General features: G+C 40.6%; 1 protein-coding gene across 4 annotated transcripts; it reads right to left on the bottom strand.

The window, feature by feature from the left end:
* Positions 1-936: 936 nt before the first annotated feature.
* On the bottom strand, positions 937-12849 carry COX18 (cytochrome c oxidase assembly factor COX18). Of its 4 annotated transcripts, none has more exons than XM_008526450.2 (6): positions 12338-12849; positions 11039-11139; positions 7868-8031; positions 7045-7169; positions 5257-5364; positions 937-2501 (listed from the first exon to the last, which is right to left on the bottom strand). In XM_008526450.2, exons 1-6 carry the CDS (start codon positions 12677-12679, stop codon positions 2328-2330), a joined length of 1014 nt encoding a protein of 337 aa, XP_008524672.2. In that variant the 5' UTR covers positions 12680-12849; the 3' UTR covers positions 937-2327. The 4 variants fall into 4 exon arrangements, with proteins under 4 accessions (XP_008524672.2, XP_070470783.1, XP_008524673.2 ...); XM_070614682.1 differs by having other exon boundaries at positions 7045-7166; positions 11039-11143; positions 12338-12841; XM_008526451.2 differs by having other exon boundaries at positions 7045-7166; positions 12338-12837.
* Between the last annotated feature and the right edge of the window lie 215 nt (positions 12850-13064).

The following is a 13064-nucleotide window of genomic DNA, read 5'->3' as shown; positions in this document are numbered from 1 at the left end:
ACAACCAGCACACTTTTCTGCCTCTGCTTCCTTGACTGCACATGTTGCAAATGGTCAATTCTTGTTATTTGAGGCAGTTATGTTCTATGAAGGCATCATGAACACTGAATGAGTAGAGATGGAACCACTAGTTGTATATTCTCCTAGAGAATACAGAGGGTCAGATTCCTACAAACCTCTGGTCACATTTTTGTCAAACCATCAATATAATATGTTGTTGATTCATTAACATTGAACTCACAGCCAACAGTATTATAACTCATGCCTGAATAAAGCTTATCTAATACAGGTATTTTCTCCTTAAGAAACATCAGTGGTTTGAGAAGCAGCTATAACTGGGGAGGGTGGTGGGTTTTTTGGGGGTGGGATTAAAAAAAACAAAACAAGAAAGAAACCTCAGAGCTTTCTTGTGCTTATGAACACTAGACAGCACTTCAGCATGACATTTGGAGGCCATTTAAAATAACAAAATCACTAACAAAAAGCACGAAAATGGGAAAAAACACAGCACTAAGATCACAGCAAGGACACTTATTTACAGTCTGAGAGCTGAAATAAGAAGGCATCGTGTTGCCTTGTTTGACCTGCTGGGAACATGGCCCTCGGGTGACTCAAAGTTTTTGCTACTCTGTGTATATCCAAGAACGACATCAAAAGGACTGTATTGATTTGGGGGTTACAAATATATTTTAGCAAGTAGGCAGACTGGTAAATATGAACTGTGTGAATAATGAGGATGGACCCTACATAAGTTTCCATTCTTTCACTGTGATTGAGAGGCACAGCTGCCTCAAGTGGGCAGTCACAACCACAGCTGGGAAGCTGGGAAGAGAATCCAGTCTCAACTGCTACCTCTAAATGCTCAGTGAGCTGCAGTAACATGACAACTAAAATGGCTAAGATTTAATAGACATCACTCAAGAAATGACTAATTCATTTCACTTTAGTTTTTATTTTATTGTAAAAACATGAGATGGGATGACAGGGTATGTCAGAACTAGGTTCATGTTCCCTTTTGATGAAGATTTGTAATTTATAATCTTCTCAAATGCCTGTCAAATTTATTCCTAAATATCTCAACCAGAGTTTATTTTTTTTCTTTTTTTGAGGAAGATTAGCCCTGAGCTAACATCTGTTGCCAATCTTCCTCTTTTTTTGCTGGGGAAGACTGGCCCCGAGCTAACATCTGTGTCCATCTTCCTCTACTTCATATGTGGGATGCCTGCCACAGCATGGCTCGACGAGTGGTGCATAGGTCTGCACTCAGGATCCGAACCAGTGAACCCCAGGCTGCCGAAGGAGAATGTGAGAACTCAACTGCTGTGCCACCAGGCCGGCCCCACCCAGAATTAATTTTATCATCTTTTCAAACTAAACAAGCAAAAAACTGGGTTCATAATTTATATTTACTTGTCAATTTTTTCTATATTAAACGTCTACCATAGTTTAAACCCATTACAGCACTTAATCCTGCCAAATAAAGGACAGTTTATAAAATCACCTCCCTAATAGGTAGCTGCCCTTCTGGTTTTCTTCCTCTGACTAAACGAACTTGATGCTTAAGATTTCCCACTTTGCACTCTAGCAGTACTAGTGCTATACTCCATATTCCAGATTTCTTATAGAAAAAGGAATGTACGCTTTTTGTATTCTTTCAGAACAGGGTTGAGAGGCAACATTACCTACCATACTAGGTACTTTCTTGCATGCATGGACTACTTGACTGCACCTAAGTCCACTTTTTTCAAATCACATATTAACTCATGATCAATGTATGTTCCATTAGAATAAGATTTCTTAAACGAGAGTTACCAAAAAGGCCTTCAGGGGTGGGGGTGGTGGACAATGAAGGTCCCCATGTTGTGAGTACCAGGACTTTTCTGAAGAGAAAACCATAGCTTTATCAGACGTTCAAACAGGTCTATGATCTTCTATACCTCCAAAATTTTAAGAATCAACTCACTGGTTTCTTTTACTTTATAAAACTTTAATGCGTGGCACTATTCAGTGTAACTTGACATCATTCAGTATATACTCCTGTTCTCCAAAGTTCTGGCACCTCCGGCAAGCTGTAATTTCATAAACAGAGCCAGACACTTTCATTCCACTTTTATACTTTTAGTATACAATTAAACATAACTATTTCTAACACTTAAGAGATTTCAGGTATTGTCAAATATATCTGAATTACGTCTTAACCCACAGTACTTCACAAAATTCATGATTTTAAATAAAGGGAAATTAAGTCATATCTGAATTTCTAAGTCTTCTAAATATATTAAGGTGGTAGTACACTTGTAACAGTTTCAAAATTACTGGAAAGTATGTCATTTTCTTGAAATGAACTTGGCATAAAAGGCAGCAAAGAGGTCCTTATAAGGAGTGTCCGAATCTGACTTGGTCAATGGTATTCGGCAAATTTGGCGAAACCTAGGAGAACGCAGCAGCAAGTTCTGTGAGAGGCCCATGAAGCTGGAGCATAACCAGTAGAGAACAATCGACTATAGAAAGAAGAAAGGACATGAATGTTAGCACCTTTCCATCTTCCAAGGACACCAAGGTCCAGAGACAGGCAGGCAATAAAAAAGAAAATTACAATCTCTATAAACAGAAGCACACCAGGACTCATCAAGACCTGCTGACATCTGTGACAGGTCGAATAGATGGGTAAGAAAGAAGGTTGAAAGGAAAACCAACAAGTGAAGAAAAAGCAAAAGCGGAGGGATTCATGATAGAAAGCGGATGACAGAGAGCAGCTCCCAGGCAGAGGCCTGAGGGATCTCCCCTCCCTTCTCTCGCAATTAAGCGCACGTTTTCCTTAGCGAGAGCCCTGACAAGCTGCATACTGGAGGTAGGGTTAGGGTCACAGCCATTTATAATGACAAACTGAGCCTCCCTAGACCTCATGCTCCTCCACAGTCATCTATCTTCCAAAGTTTCCCCAGTGACCAGTTTCTAAATGTAGTCAGGAGTGCATTATCTCCGCCTCTTTCTGAGACAAAGAGTCTCAGCATTATCTTCGACTTTCTTTTGTATTACCAACCAGATTGATTTATTTAGGTCAGTGACTAAGTTCTGCAGCCTCTCAAAACCTTCCCATACATGCATCTGCTCCAAAGTCTCCTTTGGCATCAGAAGGCAAGCAGGCCCCAGGGGCATGACCACGTGGTGGTTGAGTCTAGGTCCTGGAGTCAAACTGCATGAGCCTGAATTCCATTCACTCAACTTTGAGTAAGTTATTTTTCTTCTGTTTGAGTTTCCTCATCTATGAACCAGGGACAGAACGGTACCTACCTCAGGAGGCTGCTGTGAGGAATAACTGAGACAAGTCACGTAGGGTGGCAGCACAGAATGGAACCCATAGTAAGCACTTGTATTTGTTCTTGAGCATGTTTTTAGGGGCAGAAAGTATCGCATTCTTGAAGGGAGACTAGCAGAGTAGTTAAAAGCAGGAACCAAACTGCCTGGATGTGTTAGGACTCTGCCACGTAAGAGATGAGTGACCCTGGAAGAGTTACTTAACCTCTCTGTGCCTCAGTTTGCTCATCACTGAAGTGGAGATTATGACAGCAACTACTTCGGTATATTGTTGGGAGAATTATATGAGTTAATATATGTAAACCATTTAAAACAGTGCCTGGCACAAAGTCAGCGTTGAATGCATAATAGCTATCATCATCATCTGTCTTAGCCACTAAGCAAAAAGTACCCTGAGCCCAATTACAGCAGACTATAAGCTGCCTACTAAGAATCATTCTTCCTCCTTAGTAACAAAAATCCTAATTTTTAGCTGGGTATACTGTCATCTTAAAAAAAAAGACTACTTCCCAGCCTCTTCTGCAGTCAGGTGTAGCCACAGTACTAAGACATAAGTGCAAGGTTTGGTAGGATATCTGGCAAGCCTCCTTAAAACGGCCTGACTGCACCTGAAGTACCCTCCACCACTCCTGCAAGACGACAAGCTTCAGCAGCCGTCAGGACCATGCTGTGGCCCGAAGGAGAGACAATGCAGGCTGTGGATGACGGAGCAGTAAGAGAGAAGCAGGCTGGGCCTCTCCCGTCCTCAAGGAGCGGGCACATCAGCTCCACACGCAACTGCCCAACTCTGAATTTCCTATATTGGAGAAAAACTTTTGGGGATTTAAGGCACTGCTTTTTAGATCTCTGTTACTCATTTAGAACCCAAGTGCTCATGAAACTTCACTATTTTATTTGATCTGGTTTCCTCAGTTCTAAGCGGCATTATTTCTCCCCAGAAATGTAGTGAATCTGTACTGTTCTATTCTTACAGGGTATTTTACAACATTACTACTACATGAAAAGTACTATAATAAGCACTTGATGTCATTTCATTAATTCTCACAGACATTAGGATGTCTATTTTAGAAATGAGAAAACACTGTTTTACACAGGACCAACGACAGTATTATGTCCAAGGGACAGCTTTAAAAACACATTTTTGATGCTCAACACATACTGTTACAGATTCCTAAGACAAGTACTATAAAGCACTTCTATATATGCTGATATAACCCTAACTACCAGCAGCAAATGAATTCTACTTTATGGTCTATGTGTTGGCTCTAAGCAAAGACAGAGATATTCCTGACACAGCTTTTGCTCTCTTAGCACTAATATCCATGGGAAATGAGCAAAAGCCTAAAAACATGAAATAAATGCAAACATAACTATTTCTTTTTCTATTTCTATCAAAGTTTAATTACATATAAATGGGGACAAATGTTCCTATCTCATGCAGTTGTTATGAGGTTAAATATCATTACATATGAACCCATATGGACTTGGCACAAAGTTTCGTTTCTTTTTTAAGTAATAAATTCCTTGGCCCAGTCTATGTAGACAGAAAGAACTCAATATATCAACTCATCAAACAGAGCAAATACTATGTTTATAGTACTGTGCAAGGTACATTGCAAGACTTTTTTCAAAAAAAGGGTGAACTGGTATTTTAGTTTAAATTAAAAAGACAGAATTTTTTTAATTAAAAAAGGAAAAAGGAGTTTGATTTAGTAGGAGAGTCAAGATACATTCACATAAAGGAAGATTAACCAATCCCAAGAAATACACAAGTGTCACTTGGCGATAGAGACAGATCAGCTACTACAGAAACTTGGAAACTAGTAAGGCATCGAGCGGTGAGAGGAAGCTCAACAGCAGAGGCAGAATTGCAGCCAGGCTAAGCTAAGAACAGAGAGGAGTCAGCACACGCTACACACAACGCTGGTGGTTACTCACTGAAGGTAGCGTCGCAGCAACCGGAATAATCAACACTGATACCGCACGGACAAAGTGTGTAATATACGTCTGAAAACGAGACATTCCGATTTTCTGCAGAGCAAAAATCTGAAGGGGTAGAATATATACATATACAATGATTATGAAAATGCATATTAAATTAGATGAGCTTTAAAACACAAACTGATTTTTGACTGGCCTCCACCGACATTTTAATAAAAGTAAAAAAAGTTAAAAATAAAACAGATAAATTTATATGGTTGATCATGTATCTTTTAAAAAACTCATGCAGAATTCTTAAATAGAGCTTTAACAGCAATAAAGAAGAGATTCAGCTATATTAAATAGAATCATAGCATAATTTTTACATGTCAACGTGTTTTTAAAGATTATCTGTAAGACTACAAGTCCCTTCAAGACAGGCATTATGTATGAATCATTCCCCTTGTTTCTTTGGCACCTAAATACAGTGCCCAGCATAAAGAAGGAACTTAATAGATACCTCAGGTTTTGGTATGGCTCCATGGAATAAGGGGAAGAATCAAGGCTAGGCAAGACAGTAACAACTTATGAATTACCTATTTAAGAGCCAGCACAGCGTAATGATATGAGCATAGACTCTAGCCTAACTCCCCAGGTTCACGTGACAACCCTGCATTTAGTGGTTATGTGACTTGCGCAAGTTATTTAACTTTTCTGTGCCTTACTTTCTCTACCTTTAAATGAAGGTAATCAAAGTACCTACATCAAAGGATTACTATAAGAATTAAATGAGTTAATTCACGTAAGTTGATTACAATAGGGCCTGGCACACGGTGTATGTTAAGTAAGAATAAGCTTTTATTAAACTTGTGCATGCTGGGTCGTTAGATAGTGTAAAGGAAAGACTTGAGGACTGACATTAATTCATTGTGACCTTGTGTTTATCACTTCCTCCTTTCTAACAAATAGTCACTAAGTACCAACCACATTCACAGAAGTGTGCTAGGTGCTCTTACGGAAACATATTTAGACTACACATGTAGGCTTTCTTCAAGAAATTTTCACTCAAGACCTTACAGTATCATCTACATTCTTCTCGTCTGAAAAAATAAGGGGTATATCAGATTTCCCAAATAGAGATCAGCAGACACGAGGTCTGTGAGATCTCAAGTGACGTAGATCATTTCTAAGGTTTCTTCCAGTTCAGAGTCTATGCTCTTCTCAGAGTCTGAGAACAGCTCTTTATGAAATTAAAGGCATGATTCCCTTAGACTGTTGAGTAAAGCAGCATGGGATAATGGTAAGCTATGGTTGAGAGGTCAAATTTTACATGTATAAAGAAATTCTATGGCTTTTCTAAGGTCATATAGCTAAAAAATGGCAGTCAGGTATTGACTGTGTTCCCTGCCTACAAATTTACATACTAAGCATATACACAAAACACCAATCTATTGTGGGAATAAAACTATACTTATTAGGCATCTTAATTACTGTCTTTATCAGAAGCGAACCACAAAACTGTATGTATTCAAGTCATATAATTTTAAAGCTGACAGAAACTTTGGAAGCATTCTGACTCAGCTCTCATTTTAATTATAAGCATTCTGACACTGAGGGGTTAAGGAACTGGCCTAAGACAGACAGACAGTTTGTCAATGGCTGATCTGTAACCAGAAACCAAGGAGTCTCAATTCTAGCTCAGAGCTACCACCGCCAACTCAAACACACTGATATCTGATGTCAAAACAGCAACAACAAAATCCCAATGATTTAAATGGAAAACAAATTTCACTTAAAACCACTGACCTCTACTATTAATAAATTGATGACACCAACGGAGACAGGCAGAATCCAAGTGGAATCCAGTGCAGTGAGGTCACGAAACCACAGGACCCCACCAGAAGCTAGCTGCTCCTGGACAGAAAAACCTGCTGAGACAGTTTTATAAAGAAAACAAAAGAATTTCTAAAAATAGCAGAGGGAAATACACAAGACATAACTAGTCTGATAATTCCAAGAAGGCGTCCCTCAAACTAAAGATTTGCATTGGTTTTATTCAGCTTATTTTCATTCCACAACATAAACTAGTCCTTCCTGTATTGGGAAAGAGGCAGGCAACTTTCTACAGCAAACAGACGTACAGAGCCTAAAGATATGCGGCAGTAATCTTTTAAGATTTAAATTTAAATAATTATTTCTCCATAGGCTGCTTTCTTTCAAGTCTATTTAGATTACTTTTTGGTTAGAAATGCCTTCACATGAAAATAAAAAACAAACGCTTTAGTTTATATCATTTCTTAATGTTGACATTTATAATCATGAAAGCTTTTTCTGGTCTCTTAACTTTATAAATGGAAAAATTCTTGGCCAGGAAACTGAATTATGGAATTATAAACCTGATTTCATTACGACCTCCAAGAAGCAGTATTACTAATGTCCTTCCCAGATTCATTTGTTTTCTCAACACAGCTAATTTACTTATACTTAATATTTTAAATTCTACACCCTTAGAAGGAAGACGGTAAAAGTATTCTAATTATAAAAAGCATGGGAGGTTGTTTTTTTCTTTAGATGACAAAGACAATGTTAGAGAACTTATTTAGGGGAAACAAACTTCTGTAATAACTACCTTCTGAACGTGCTGCCCCTGTGCTAAAATTCCGGAGAGCAATAGACATGAAGATCCACATTGGAAGCTGGATCCAGACCAGAACAGTGGCCTTGAAAGGGTGGCAGTTGTCCCGAACATACAGCTCTGAAACAAGCCTCCGCATATTCTTTAGATAAGTGAGCCTAGTTTGAAAGAAGAGGGGAAAAAGGGAAAGGAGAAAATGTCATTTAACTACAGTCATGTGTTGCTTGATGGGGATACCTTCTGAGAAATGTGTAGATAGGTGATTTTGCTGTTGTGCAAACATCACAGAGTGTACTGAAGGGGAACAAAATTTGCCACTCCAAAATATGTCTCTTTCACATGAGGAATACTTTAGGCTGATTATTTTTAAGAAACAAAAGACCCAAATTTCTTCCTCTTACCTCCTCTTTAACTGCCTAAAAGAATTCAGAGAAAACACTTGTCTCAGGAGGCAAGCCATCACCTTAGCACAACGCGAACTAGAAAAGCCTATTTGTTGGGCTCCCTGCTCTGTGTTCTTCTGTTTCTGTGTGGCCAAATGTGTGCTTTCCAAATGTTTGTTCCTTTTCACCTACCTGTGAATTGCCTTCCTCACCTTTGAAGTCTCTGACTCTTCCCACTCCCAATATCATCTTTTGTCTTTTGCTGAGGATGGTATTTAAGGTGAGGGCTTCCGCCATTTTGGTGAGTTACTCAGTTTTCCTGAGTTTCTCCCACATACGGTCATACGTTGCTTAACAAGAGGGACATGTCCTTAGAAATGCATCATCAGGTAATTTCGTTGTTGTGTGAACATCACATAGTGTACTTACACAAACCTAGATGGTACAGACTACTACACATGCAGGCTGAATGGTACTAGTCTTATGGGACCATCACCATATATGTGGTCCATTGTTGACCAAAACATCATTAGGCAGCGTATGACTGTATTATACCCATAGCACAAACATTCTCATGTTGTGGTTATTAGCTAAAAGATTTGTGTACAATTTTTACTTGTCACAGGCTGTATTGAGGGGCTGCCTAAACAAACGGCAAGTAAAGCCTTTCACTGAAAATTCTCTAGCAATGTTCGCAAATTATATAACAATTCAATAAATCTGATATTGTCAGACTACAGGCTTTGTGCCTGGTAGTCTTTGGCCAATTAGACTTTAACAAGGGAAATTTCACTACTGACATGGTATGTATAACCAAGATTTATACCAGAAATACTAAAGGTGAAAGCACATTTTACTCAAATCCCTCCACTCCATCCAAGCTCACTGACTTGATCCCTGCATACATCTTTTGAAGCAATGTGATTTTGTACTGAGTATGCTCTTGGTCTGTCAAAATGGTCTCTATTCTTCAATCAACTCTTTCATGAAGATTTTCTTAATCTATTTCTCTGTTAACTATATTAGTTATTCCTGTTCTTAAGTCCTACTTTCTAGACTACAGTCTCCTTGAAGGTCAAGTGTTGGGTCTTATTTATCTCTAAATCTTTTTTTTTGAGGAAGATTAGCCCTGAGCTAACATCTGCTGCCAATCCTCCTCTTTTTGCTGAGGAAGACTGGCCCTGAGCTAACATCTGTGCCCATCTTCCTCTACTTTATATGTGGGATGCAGATGTCCACACCCAGCATCTGAACCAGTGAACCCCAGGCCACTGAAGCGGAATGTGCGCACTTAACTGCTATGCCACCTGGCCGGCCCCTCTAAATCTCTTGTAGCATGTTTTGTAAAAAGGTATGCATTCAACAGGTTTGCTGAATTTAATCGAATTATAGTGTACTGAATTAAGACAGTACCACAGACATTCCAGGCTCTTTGTAATTTAGCCTCTGCCTTCTCTTCCAACTTTATCTCTTGTTACTCCTCTACAGATGCCTGTATATTCTAGTGCCTGAATGACTTAGGTTATCCAACAATCAGACTTCTACATTAGTATGCCTTTGGAAGTTATTATATCATCTGTGTAGATAACCCACTTTCCTGGCTGTCTACATCCCAAATTCCCTTTCACCCTTCAAGACTAAGCTCCATTGAAAATGCAGGAAACCCTCAGATGTGTCTTCCTAGAACACCACCCATCTGTATAAGGATGTGTCTGGACAATCATCCTGCTCGTGCTGCACAAGCAAGTGCACAGTCTTGTCTAGGCTGGATTCATAACCCAGGTGAGCAGCTACTAATCTGTTCTTTTGGCCTAGAGCTGTAGTTCTCAGATTTCTCTGATCACTAAATCTTCAAAACTATAGGTTTGCCAACTTTATTTTATTAAGTAAAGACATTAAGCTATCATGATGACTTTTTTAAATGTAAGGTCTTTTTAACACTAAATAAAAAGGGAGGCAATTTCGGATTGAAGATAGTTGGCGAATTTACACCTATACAGATAAAAATATATAGATAATCATATATATATATATATATATATTACATATTCATAGTACAAAGCCCTTATTTTTCTCATTGTTGTGAACTGGTGAACACTCTGTCACAGTCCAGTAAGGATAAGAATTTGGGAAACTAAGTAGTAGCTTAGGCTGAGTGAAGAAGGACATAGAAGTTCCCAGTGAATGAAGGCAAGCATACAACTGCAACCTGGTCAAGCACCCTTGGGTAAGGGCTCTCTAAGAGCCCAGACACTCACCTACAGAGGGTAACCACAGTGGATGGACAGCACCGTGGCTATCCAGTTGCTTCCACCATGGCATTCACATTTGCTACCTCCCCATTTGTGTGGGCTATTGCCTGCTACACCTTTTACAAAAAGGCCAAGTTTATAAATAATCTATATCATTTGTTGACTAAAATCCTAACAGACTGGCACAGTATCTTCATCCTGTGAAGTGTTCCCTGCAGCTCCACGATGATCCAACTCCCTGTGCGTACCTTATTTATAGTACTTAATTCAGTCATTATTTGATAACAGGTCTTTTTAAGTAGGCTGGTGTCCCTTAAGAGCAAGGAACTTACTCTTCTTATCTGTTTCTCCATTTCTTTGTTTTCAGTCCAGTATATAAAACTATCATGCCACATAAACTTAATAAAATATTAAAGAGTAAAAAGAATTACTTTGCTACGAAAGCTACAGAACACCCAAACCTATAATTAACATCATCACTTACAAATTATATATATATTCACGGTCTTATATGCATAGAATCAGCTTACCTGGCAACTCTTTTGGACCACCCCAACTGATGTGCACGAACTGCAACTTCTTGGTTAAGACACCTTGCAATGTTTTTTATTTCTGGCTGCAAATTTTCCACCTAGCTAAAGAAAAAGTAGAATTTGTTATGCGCACATAAAGGATCTTTATTCGTAACCACTCATAATTTTACTCTCTATTCCCTCAACTCATTTAAAAATGTGGTTTACTGATCATGCCAAGAAACTTTAAGTCTAAGCATAACATGTTTGTTTGCGTAAGAGATCCTCAGATACAACCAAATTCAAATTCCAGCTTCTACACTTAGCTGTGTGATCTTGGGTAAGTTACTTAACCTCTGAAATCCTGTTCCTTCATACATAAAGCTTACAACAGCGCCTACTCCACAGAGTTATTATAAGGATTAAATGAAAACTGCACCCTGCACTTTAATGTTTCATCCCTGGATTTACCAGTAATGGAAACTGAGAAAAGAGAAGTATATTAATTAAGAGGCTTTAATACGCTCTGTGACAGCCACAGAGCCACAAAAAATTTGCCGGTATTTCTGTCCCGTGTTAATTTTCTCTGTGAAGTAGCTCACTGCCTTAACGGTGCTGATGATTCCCTTCCTGTGCCGTTTCCGGGTTTTCTTCCCCAATTATAATAATCTAAAACCATGAAAGCCATTACTTTTGAAGTTTCATATTTGAATAATACTTTGCTTTCAAAGCACTTTAATCCTATTATCTGATTTCATGCCATAACATTGTGAATTAGGCCAGGAAGATATTACTATTCTGATTCCACAGAAAAGATAATGAAGCACTGAAGGTCAAGTGGCTGCGACCAACCAGACACAGGCTTGTAGGTGGTACGGCCTGAATAAGGAATCAAATTTGCAAATTGCTAGCTTAGTTTTTTCCTACGGAGAAAGATGAGCTGGAATACTTGGGGAGGAAAGATGCTGCAGACATACAGGCTGTTAGAACCTTTAAGAAGGTAATTTTATAGGTTTCTCCAAACAATTTCTTCCGGTACTGATTCCTTTATTTCTCTCGTTCTCTAACAGCAAGCTTAGTAACTACTTATGCTTTGAGCACATACCCAGTAGGGTAAACGAAATGACAGGTACAAGTTTCGCCAAACATCTATTTCGCACATCCAATGCTAGCTAAATTTCTTAGCAATAAAGTGGTCACGATGATCAACACTAAGCACACCGGAAGTATCCAGGGATCTTAAGCCACTGGTAGACGTCAACCAACCCTCCCCGGAGACGGAAGCGCAGGGTCCACGCGCGGGTCGGCGCCCCTCACCTTGGCCAGGATGTAGTGCTGATAGGCGGCTAGGGGCAGGGTGACGGCGCCGCGCAGGGCCACGGTGGTGAGAAGGATGCTGCCCCACCAGGGCAGGCCCGTGGCGGAGTGCGCGCCGAGCAGCACTTCCTCTGCGCCCTGCACCGGCGCCGACCTGGCCAAGGCTTCGTACCAGCCACCCTGGCCGCCCGGGCCCACTGCAGAGACCGACGCCACTGCCCACAGTGGCAGAGCGGAATGCTTGGCGCAGCCTGTTGAGGCCAGCGCAGCCGGCGGGCCCCTGGGCCCGAGCTGCAGGGAAGGGAGCGGCCGCAGCCATCTACCGCCTAGCCGGCACAGCATATCCGCGGCCAAGGCTTAGCGCGAAGCGCGGTGCTCATAGCCTAGCAGCGTGCACCGCTCTGCTGAGGCCGCTACGCGCATGCGCGGGCGACCGCTGGCGTAAGGCGGACGCGCGCCTGCCCCCAGCCACCATTCACCTTCCTGGTCAAGCGAGTGACGTCTTGCGTCGCACTGGGGATGACGCAAGAGAGAGGGAAGTTCCGCCTTTCCCACGCGGCACTGGGCAAGCCTACTGGGCGCACACGGAACTTTTCCGCTGCTGGCGTGGAGTCGCGAAGCTCGCTGTTGCCCTGCGTCGGGCGGGGCGTTCTCTAGGGAGCGCTCGCCTTGGAAAGTGCCTTCAGCGTGTGCTCTTCCATTCTTTTTCACTTAACCTCCTGGCGTC

This window comes from Equus przewalskii, chromosome 3 (assembly GCF_037783145.1).
Source record: "Equus przewalskii isolate Varuska chromosome 3, EquPr2, whole genome shotgun sequence".
NCBI classification, from domain to species: Eukaryota; Metazoa; Chordata; class Mammalia; order Perissodactyla; family Equidae; genus Equus; species Equus przewalskii.
Note: the sequence above shows the minus strand (reverse complement) of the source record. Positions and strands in the feature narration are given on the sequence as shown.

What these genes read in the sequence shown, in the direction of transcription:
- COX18 (XM_008526450.2), bottom strand. Translation starts at nt 12,679, where the DNA reads ATGCTGTGCCGGCTAGGCGGTAGATGGCTGCGGCCGCTCCCTTCCCTG. An exon ending in AGGGGCAGCACGTTCAGAAG is followed by an intron (nt 7,170 to 7,867) that starts GTAGTTATTACA and finishes AAACTGTCTCAG; the next exon opens with CAGGTTTTTCTGTCCAGGAG. An exon ending in TCAATTTATTAATAGTAGAG is followed by an intron (nt 5,365 to 7,044) that starts GTCAGTGGTTTT and finishes CTACCCCTTCAG; the next exon opens with ATTTTTGCTCTGCAGAAAAT.